An 11113-nucleotide genomic window follows, 5' to 3' on the forward strand; every position below is an offset into this window, starting at 1 on the left:
CAGAGAAACATACAACACACAAAACACCATACAAACATGAAGTGTCTTTCATTATGTATGTGGACTTGGATGTTGCTGGTATCGATGGGACATGGAAGCTTGAGGTGCTTGGAAGAAGAGAGGAATGCACTACTCAAGATCAAGGTCGCCTTCAACTACCCGAATGGGTCCTCTTTCCCATCATGGCGTGATGGCGATAGTGACTGTTGTGGTTGGGAAGGCGTCAAGTGTGATGCCACTACTTCACGGATGACTGAACTATATCTGAACGGTACACGGTTTTGGGGATTTGGAGTGTCATCGCCTTTCGTTATTGATGCATCTTTCTTTCTTCCTTTGGAGCAACTTCAAGTGTTGGATTTAAGTGAAACTTTTCTCTTAGGTGAATCTCTCTCTCTCATAGCTATTTTATTCATTTTTCTTTTTTGAAATATGTTTGTAAGTAGTAGTTTACTTATCATTTCTAAATAATAAGAAACGTCATACCAGCATTGTATAAACTATAAAGTGGATTAAGTGAATGAATAACAAAGACATGATTGCACAAAATGATGCAATTATTAAAGTAGTTGATTGCACATGTCATAAATAAGTAAGAGACTCATCTCCACAAGGATAAGTCCAAAAAAGCAAAAATAGAATTAGCTCAGTAATCAATTATTTTATGAATGCCGATTCTTTTTCCATAATACTTGTTTGGAGATGGACCAAAATCTACTTAATAATTTTATTTGTGATTTTTTCTCAATATTCAAACATAAGAAAAGGAAAAAAAAAGTTTCATCATATTATGAAAGAATTATAAGTAATTCTACATATCAATGTTTACATTTTTGGAAAGATTTTGAGTGTTTCATGATAAATAATAGTCAAATTGCCAGAGCCATAAAATCTACAAATAATTAAATATTTAAGAATCACAAAAAAATAGATTGGTTGAGGGGCTTAGTTTAGAGTGAAGGGAAAGGATTTCAAAGGTATTGTATTGCCTTCAAAGGTATAGTATTTGAATTTCTTTTTTCCTTTTTTTGTTTTTACTTACCTCTACCAAACACCTATATTTATCTAGATGCATGGACTCTTGCCTAATGGGTGAAGGCAAATGGATCCAAAAACCCAAGCCACTCCACCCATGCATCCAGACATGCCAGAAAACCAGAACACCCCTTGGTCCTTCCCAAGTCAACTCTTAGTCTACTTAGAGGGGGAACTTCACATTTAGTATTATGCAGATAAGGCGATCAAACATAAATAGACATTACTCGAATCAGAAAATAGATGGCACATTGATCAAACACGCTAGAAAATTTCTACGAGTTGAGTTCCTCTAAATTTAAGAATAGAGTAAATTTAGCCCCTCTTGAAAGTCTAATATCTTAGCACGAGGACCATTGGATAGTCTAAATTGATGACCCATATTATTTTCTTTTTGCTCTTTCTTTATTTCCTCCCCCCTCCCCCTCCTTTAGTCTCTCTCACGGCGAGTGAGCAAATCAGGCCATGAAGGATGCCACAATCTGAAATATGGGATTGTTTAAGACCAAGGCTATCAACATATTCAGTTGGACCCACCATTATTCAAAAACTTAAGTTAATGAGTTGTGAGCGAACTTGGATATATTAATTGCTCCACACTGTAACGATTCTCCAATATAGGACTTTTATAACACAACTCATATGTTCATTTTAACATATCAAGTTATACTATTTATAACTTAGTAACGCATCATAAAGTAGGATTGAAAGATGATAAGAGAAAGAAAACACATCATAACGTCATGTTTAATAAGTCGTGCAAAAATAGCAACAGATACATTTCAAATGATTAATCCCTAGGTAATATTAAGCTAAGCAAGGAAAATAATGATGTAATTAGTACGGAAAATTAAATTATATAGCTCTTTATTTATTTATTTATTTATTATTTCTTTCTGGATTTGTGAAGTTTGCTTCGAATCTTTTTGGCTCAAGTTCTGCCTTGCAAATCAATTGGATGCCCATGATCAGTAAACAATTAGAAAAACCATAGCAAACCTCGTGACCTGCGGAGATTTCTGTCAAAGAAAGGAGGATGAAGATAAAACACCTTTTTCTTTTACTTCTATATACTAATTAAGCTAAGGGAATGCTTATTTACATAGCCTAAAAAGCTAGGAACAAAGCCTTTTCCTTTACTGGACCGAAATCCCCCTTTTCTTTTAGGCGTCATTTAGAAACTGATGGAAAATGGGAGGATTGAGAGCTTTGGTGGAAAATTTTAAAATGTTTACAATTTTTGTTGAGATGGAAGAATAGGCTAATTTAAACTTTCAGTAACTTTCCTTCTTAATTTTCTTCACCTCTTTCTCCTAAATAGAGCATAGTCCAAAATATATTGCCTGATTCGCATCACTTCATAAGAGATGGTACTCAATTCACAGTATCTCCTTACACCATCGAAGTTCTTCATTGGAAAATACGATCCCCATTTCCTCCAAATGGATAATATTCATTTTGAAAATATGATTCTTTTTATATGATTATACAAGGACATTTTGGTTAGTTAATACAGATCCCGGCCATTTAAGCCGGGGAAACATCTGTACCCTATACTAAAAGCTTCCACCTTTAACCTTCATATTACTCAGTTTATTTGAATTGTCATTAAAAAAAAAAAATGTTGGAGCACGACAGACTAATGCTCATGAACTTCGCCATTATGGATATATTCGACAATTTTTTTTTATGTCTAATCAAGTGAATTCACAAATTAAGTTATTTAAATTTGAATAAAATTACAATATAAAATAATATACTAAAGTTTTAAATTATTATATATTTTATTGTGTGTGTATATACACACACACACTAATTATCTTGTATCTTTGAAGTAACATGCATTTCACATTTTGTTTTATATGCTTACAGTCAACCGGAATAGAGCGAATGTATTTGGATTAATTTATGATGTGTTAAAATTGTGTTTAATTTTTTTTTTTTTTTTATTCAATAAACTGAACTATTTGAACAGAATGAATCGCACTAGTTTATTTGATAAACAATGTTCAAAAGTATGTTCCATTTTGTTTGCTAATAAATTAAGCCACATCGCAGTATCCTCTGTTTATCACTCAATTATTTGAAATCTACTTGAATTGTGAAATTGGAAGAAAATGCTGTAGCACAAAAGAATAAAAATTTATGGACTTTATTCTTGCTTATATCATTGACAAATTTTAAATTCGAAGTAAGTGAATTTATAAATTAAAATTTTAAAGTTCTTAGTCTTAACTTCTAAATAAAATGTGAATATTTTACATTTTAAATAAAGTCGTGATCTTTAGCTATTTATAATTTTAAAGACATTGCAAGTTTAAAATTTTTATTGTAATCTTGAGTAATAGGATTTTATATTCTACTTAATTTCCTTATAATTTAATGTAAGAAATTGATTAAACTTTATTAAACTAAACACTTATTGAATAAAATAGTAAAGTTTAAAAAATTGATATTTCATGACGTATGAAATATATCACTAGTTTGCTGCATTTTACTGAGTTTTAAATGCAGCCGATTTCTTTGTTGGAAATTTTTCTATATTTGAGGAACATGATAATTTCTTGTTATGCATTTTTTGGCACTTAATTAATAGGATTTGAAGTTTGGGATTAGCAAAGAAACTACATCTTTGGAGATCAAAAGTCGTTAAACTAATGCTTATTAGTCAAATGGGGCCACATGGCTGGACTATCCCATGAGTCTAGCCATACGAAGGTTAAACTAAAATGTCACATGGTAAGCACTTAATGGAACATTCTCCTGGCAAAATAAACAATATTTTCAAGAATACATCTAAGATTCTTTTCTTTTTATTCATGTTTTGAAACTTAAACTCAATCAGAAATGGAAGTTCAGAAATGGCAAATCAAATGAACTAATGCTTGATAGTTCGAATGCGGGTCACAGGGCAAAACTATGCCATGTATCTCTTGCGACAATGATAGAGGTAAAGTCAAAAGTCACATGGGGAGCATACGAGGGAACATTCTCTTAACTCCGCTAGTTAACTACATATAATAGAAATCATTAAAGTTATAAGTCATTTGTTTATGAAATTGGTTTACGAAGTCATGTGACATGAACTTTTTTTATGCTTACATATGTTGGACCAACTGGTTTTTGTTTATAAATCAATTCTCATGAGGAGAAGATAGTTAGACATCTTATATACATAGATAATTAATTAAACATAACGCATTTATGGATCTTTCCATAATTAGATTTAAATGGAACGCTACCCTTGAAGAATCTGGAGGTGCTGGATCTTTCGAGTAACGATTTGATCAATGATGCTCTCACAAACCTTGCGAGGATAACATCTCTTAAGGCCTTAGTCATCAAATCTTGTGGATTGAATGCTTCAAAGTTCTTGGAAGGTACTTCTGTGAAATTGCATTTGTTTATCATTATTGGTAACTTATCACCTTTTTAAATAAGATAATGAGCCTAAAAGGCATGACTGCATTATATTCGGCGTCCTCCAAAGATCATATTTTGGCTGCACATTTTCTGCATTATATTCAATGTCAATGACTCCTGGAAGCACTTGACTAGAAGAATTACATTAGAATTTCAAACAAATATCTAGGGTTACATTGGTAAAATTGGATAGTTTAGAATTAAATTGGCATCCGTACAATACTTTTAAAATTAATTTGGTAATTATTCCTAAAATTTTACAATGGATTTTCCATGCAACTCTTTCATATATGAAATAATAATAATAATAATGCATATCCTGATTCTTCAACATCATCATTACCATGACTGTGTATATAATTCATCAATGATAGTGCAATATTTTCCTTGAAATTTTAGTATATTTTAGCTAGGGAAATAGATTATCCTATTCAATTGTGTCGTTTAACTTACAATATGCATTGCTTTTTTTGACGTATACTGATCCTCAAAGCCATCATACGGTGCATCTTATCATTTTTGTTAATGAGTGCAAAAAATGATAACAAGACATTATTTCGTTATTAGCTACTAGCTCCAGGAGCGAGGGCAATAGGGTTAGGCGAAACTGGAAGGGCCTTTCTCGAAACTGAAAAATAACTTATAACTAACTCCTACTAGGATACTAAAATATAAAACAATTATGAAAAAATCACAAAAAACCCTAAATTATATTCACCATGACATATTTACGCAAAACTTGTACCCATATGATACATTAATATTTTTGTTTTTTCACTCAAAAATCCAAATTTGTCTTAATGTGACACATTAAAAACCTTATGCGGCTATTGACATGGACGATATATTGAAAATTACTAACGAAAACTTCACCGATGTAGTTTCAAATTAGGGAAAATTGTCAAAAAAAGTCATAAACCTATTATGTGAAGGCTAATTAAGTCATTAATTGTATAAATTTAATTCTAAACCTTCGACAATTTGACAATGTAGTCATTTTGACTAAATATCCAACTAAAAGACAAAGTCACACCTCAAAGTGATTTGTCATGATGTGATCATGAATTATATAAATGAGTTCCTTACTCTTAAGGACAAATTAATTTGTAGTGAATAGAATATAGTTGTGGTAAGTTGCTTATGAATAACACGATGTATTTGATGGATGAGCCTCATACATTACGATCATGAGAGCCGCCATAAAATTAGAAAATAAGAATAAGATTTGGGCCCATGCGAGCACGACACAAGCAACTAAGTTTATCCTAAACCAAAGTTCTAAATACACTAAGATTTGAGATAATTATTAAAAAAGTCTTAAACTCATTATATGGATGTCATAAACTTTTCAATTTAGCCGATTTAGTCATAAATTTTTTGAAGATTTACCAACGTAGTCATTCAAGCCAATTTTAATATGCAATGGTTAACGTGGCACTACTGATAGCAACATGGATGATTTATTGCATTTCTTTTATTTTTTTTATTAATTTTGTTAAATGGTATGATTTTTTTTTCTTTTTTTCCATTTTATTCTTCATTGGTCACCATGTCCGGTGGCCTACCACAAGGGTTGGCAGGGGTTGACCTCATTGAATTTTGCGAGGTCACCACCAAAATCTTTGACTTTAGTTCATTAGGTAAAAATATCATCATTGGATGGGATATCCTCAAGGGCCGACCTAGCTAGATTCGGCAAGCTCTTAGCTAACTAGTTTGGCCGTTGTGTGTGGCTGGTTGCCAACTATTTCCAAGGCCCAACAATTTGCAGAAATCGTTGAATAATGAAAGAGGGTAACTTAATTTTTTTTTTATTGTTACCATTAAAAAATGATTTTTTTTTTCACAAAATCATTTTTTTAAACAGAAATTAAGAAAGGATAATAATACATCTCGTTAATTGTCATGTCAATAAGTAAAGTAAATACATTTCACTGAGATTTAAACATCATAATGAAATTAATTATGGAATAAACTAAAAATAAATATCAGTAAAATAAAATGAGAGAAATTAAAATAAAGAAAAACACATTTGTAATGAATACATTAATTTATTTGAAAAATGGTTTATATCATTAAGGGAAAAAAATATATATAGAGTAGAATAAAATTAAAATGATGAGAAAAACTCAAGCGGCCTTAAAAAACTTCGCATCTTCAGCCCCGCTGCCGTTGCCGCCTCCACCCACTTCAGCATTCAGACCCATCATCACCACACGAAGCTCGGTCGCCATTACCATCACCAGAGTTGACACCACCACAGCCAGAAGATCCTCGCACGGCCTTTGGTTTGAGGCCCGATGACCTCAGATCTGAAGTGACGTGGCCTCTGGTCTGCACTGCAACGGCCTCAAATTTGAGGCGGCGACGCCTCCGAGCTGAGGTCAGGATGAGGATGGACAGGCAGCGAGGTGGTGGTGATGGATAGTGGGCTGGGACGATGGTGCGGATGGTGGTGGACGATGGTGTGTTGCGGTGGGAAGTTGTTGGCGCAGAGGACACTGAAGGGCAGGATTGGGCTCCCAGGCTCCCCAGGGGGTGGCGTGGGGTGCCCCCGGGGGGGGGGGGTGGGGCGCAGTGTGGGATATAATTATACGAATTATAATTATTCTAGGGGGCCTCCACTGCTTCCTTGGCGGGCATACAGCAGAGAAAGTACATAATCTGGCACTAGACAAAAAAAGAATAAGATTGCATCGACGTGAATCATGATCCTGAGGTGAAAATATTGGATGATCAAGTGATAAACACCTCAACATTACACAAATCCATTTAACATATGATACGTGTCATTTTGAGCCCACAATTCAGAAACCCTTGCATCCTCTCTTTTCTCAATTAATGTTTTTACTTTTTTACTTTTTTCCTATCTTCTTCTCTCTCTCTCTCTCTCTCTCTCTCTCTCTCTCTCTCTCTCTCTCTCTCTCTCTCTCTCTCCTCTTTCTTTTGCATTTTATTAAATAGAGAACAGATCCACTCTCCTTTTTTTTTAAATGCTCTCTCGCTTCCAAGACCCTGTTGCCTCTGCACGTTGCCTCCATCTCTACCTCCATCTTTGCCCGTTTCGTCTCCAACCTCTAGCGCTGCTGCATCCTATCCAACTCCTCTTGTGCCCTCCGTGTTGACAAGCCATGCTGCTACCTTCAAATCTACATCCGCCTCATCCGTTGCCTATGCCAACCCTAGTTGACCTTGATATTTAAAGGTCGAGCTAAGCTCTAGATCGCAAACCTAGGGCTCACTTGGGTTTAAATCCAAAATATGAGGCTCAAGTTTGCCGACGGAGCTCAAGCTCTTCAACAGAGGACCGGCGATGGAGGATTGAGACAATAGTGAGGTGGTGGTGGAAGGTGATTCACTAGATTAAGTCTTCGGTGGAGTGAAAGGAGGAAGTCTTTGGTGGAGTGAAAGGACGAGGAAGAAGAAGAAAAAAGCAAAGAAGACAAAGAAGAAGTATAAACATTAATTGAAGGGAGAGAGAGTGTAAGGGTTTCTGACTGGTGGGCTCAAAATGACACATGTCGGATGTTGAATGGACTTGTGTAATGCTGAGGTGTCTATCACTTAGGCACCTAATATTTTCTCCAATCTTGAGTGTTTTAATCATATAGTGATGATACTAATAGTTACAATGTCCACTTCAACAGGTTTGTGCCGATTGAGGAAACTTGAAGAGTTGGATATTAGTGATAACGGATTTGGGGGTCTTCTTCCTTCATGCTTGTGCAACATGACGTCACTCCGTGCTCTTGATGTTCGAAATAACAATTTTAGCGGGGCCATTCCTCCATCTCTCCTGTCTAATCTCAAGTCACTTGAATATATTGTGTTTTCTGGAAATGCTTTTGAAGGATCACTTTCGCTTGCTTCCTTGGCTAATAATTCTAACCTTGCGGTATTCCACCTCATCGACAACCGTAATCGTTTGGAAGTAAATACAGAAAAGCCCACTTGGTTTCCTTCATTTAAGCTAAAAAAGTTTGGTTTATCAAACTGTATGCTCAACAAAGATGCAAATGGTGTGATTCCCGGCTTTTTGAAAGAGCAACATGACTTGACCAGTGTTCAATTCAGCCACAATGGAATGAGAGGAAATTTTCCAAATTGGCTATTGGTCAACAATGTAAATCTGGCATGGTTTGATCTCATAGGCAACAGTTTTTCAGGTGCTTTTGACTTGCCTTCCAATTTGATTCTTGATAGCATGTGGTGGTTCGATGTGTCTGCAAATGCTATTGAAGGAGAGCTTCCACCATGGATTGGTTCTATCCTCCCAAGTTTGACACATTTGAACCTGTCAAACAACTTATTAAAAGGTAGAATCCCTCCCTCAATGGGCTTTATGAAACTGCTACGAATATTGGACTTGTCAAAGAATGGCTTCTCGGGAGAGATTCCAAAGACACTTGCTAAAGATTGCTTGTCACTTTCTACATTGATATTGTCAAGCAACAAATTGGAAGGCCAAATGCTCCCGAGGTATACTAACTTGAGAAGGTTAAACTTTTTGTATCTAGACAACAATCGTTTCACAGGGGACATATCACCTGGTTTATTGAATAGCTCCATATTAAGTGTTTTGGATGTAAGTAATAATTTCCTATCTGGAACACTTCCCAATTGGCTTGGAGATCAACCCTTGTCTGGGCTTATGCTCTCGGGCAATTTATTGAGAGGTCCTTTACCATTGAGCTTGTGCAACTTACCAATTCTTGAGCGTTTAGACCTTTCAAATAACATTCTTGGGCCAGATATACCTCCCTGTGCCAACTTTATAATTTTGAAGTACTTGCATTTAGCAAATGACAGGCTTGTTGGGCATTTTCCTGAGTTTCTTTATGGAGTTTCTTCAATTGTCACATTGGATCTTAGATACAATGCATTGTCAGGGGAGATCCCTAGGTGGATTGGTTCTTTTCGGAACTTGAAGGTTCTTCTATTGCAAGGAAACAATTTTGAAGGTTCAATCCCTCTAGATGTATGTTTGTTGACAAATATGAGCATGTTGGATCTCTCCAATAATAATCTTTCTGGAAAAATTCCTTCTTGTTTGAAGGATTTGACATTTGGAGAATATGGGACATCAATGCAGTATCTTCTCTCAAGAAGATGGGTAGAGTTTTGGGAACTACACAACTATAAGGTCAGATTCAATTTCACGTATTGGTATAATGAAGGGGACATATTTGGCAATATGGATGTACTAGAAGAAGTAAACTTCATGACAAAGAGGAGGTTGGAATCTTATAAGGGCAACATTCTAAAACTCATGTTGGGAATGGATCTCTCTCAAAACAATTTTACTGGCTTTATTCCCCCAGAGGTTGGTTACTTGAGTAAACTTCTGGCATTGAACCTGTCACATAACCATTTGACAGGACCTATCCCAGAAACTTTTTCCAATTTAAAGAACGTAGAGAGCTTGGACTTGTCCTACAACAGCTTAATTGGTCCCATCCCTCCACAACTCTTAGAGCTCTATTTCTTGGAAGATTTTAGTGTTGCTAACAACAACTTGTCAGGCAAGACACTAGATCAAAAAAACCAGTTTGGAACTTTCAGTGAAGCAAGCTATGAAGGTAACCCTTTTCTTTGTGGACCACCATTAAAAAGCTGTAATGGATCAAGTCAGGAGCCGAGAACACTACCAACCTTTAATCATACTAGGGAGGATGACTCTTGGACAGAAGCCTTCTTGTGGAGTTTTGCAGGATCATATGCGGTGGCATTCCTTGGTGTGGTTCTTTTTCTCTACATGAACTCATACTATCGATATGTACTATTTGAGCTTGTTCATAAGCTTATCCCATCATTTCCCAGATTCTAAGAATTTTGTGATGGAAAAATACGATGAAACGGTGGAGAACCTTTTATAATGGGATTGTAGGCATTTGAGTCTTGATTATGCCTTTTGAATGATTGATCCTAGAGTATCGCATTGTATTGCTTGGGGAACCTTTTTTTAATGGGATTGTAAGTGTTTGAGTCTTGATTATGCCTTTTGAATGATTGATCCTAGAGTATTCGCATTGTATTGCTTGGAGAACCTTTTTTAATGGGATTGTAAGCGTTTGAGTCTTGATTATGCCTTTTGAATGCTTGATCCTAGAGTATTCGCATTGTATTCCTTGTCCTGCTAATTTGAATATTTGGAGATCTGATTTAATTGAGAATTGATAGAGATAGTTTAGTTCACAACCAAAATTGAAGCCAGCATTCAAAGAAATTTGTAAATATTACTCAAAACGTGAAATATCTGATCGCTACTACCAGCAACATCAAACGAACCAGGGTTTAGCGTCTCAAGAATCCTACTAATACATATCCTGATCCTCCCGAAACGAGAGTTTCCTCGAGGAGGTTTGATAGATTGCCAAACAGACACGGACACTTTCTCCCGTGAAGAGGTGCCTGCACTTACCTTGGTTTCTTCCTAGCCCTACCGATAGCAATTTGGTTTCCCAGATTGATTAAGAAAGTTGATTTTCACTTTTGGAGTCACCACTAATTTATTAGAGGCCAAGTAAAAAGTGAGAAGTCATTGAGATTCAGGTTTGGAAATTTGATTGCGCTGAAGATTTATCCAACGGCCAAAATTGGTACGTTTCCTCTTTTGAAAACGTTTATCACCCAATATTTTCGATTTTCAAAAGCA

General features: G+C 35.5%; 1 protein-coding gene across 1 annotated transcript; it reads left to right on the forward strand.

Moving 5' to 3' along the window:
* Window positions 1-84: 84 nt before the first annotated feature.
* Window positions 85-10285, forward strand: LOC104446872 (receptor-like protein 13). Its single transcript, XM_039313747.1, has 2 exons — window positions 85-271; window positions 8106-10285. Exons 1-2 carry the CDS (start codon window positions 85-87, stop codon window positions 10283-10285), a joined length of 2367 nt encoding a protein of 788 aa, XP_039169681.1.
* The last annotated feature ends 828 nt before the right edge of the window (window positions 10286-11113 follow it).

This window comes from Eucalyptus grandis, chromosome 5 (genome assembly GCF_016545825.1).
Source record: "Eucalyptus grandis isolate ANBG69807.140 chromosome 5, ASM1654582v1, whole genome shotgun sequence".
Taxonomy (NCBI): Eukaryota; Viridiplantae; Streptophyta; class Magnoliopsida; order Myrtales; family Myrtaceae; genus Eucalyptus; species Eucalyptus grandis.

Bases quoted from the DNA above. Each gene is read 5' to 3' on its own strand.
- LOC104446872 (XM_039313747.1), top strand. From the start codon at position 85: ATGGGACATGGAAGCTTGAGGTGCTTGGAAGAAGAGAGGAATGCACTA. The intron at 272-8,105 runs GTACACGGTTTT...CCACTTCAACAG, and splicing joins GACTGAACTATATCTGAACG to GTTTGTGCCGATTGAGGAAA.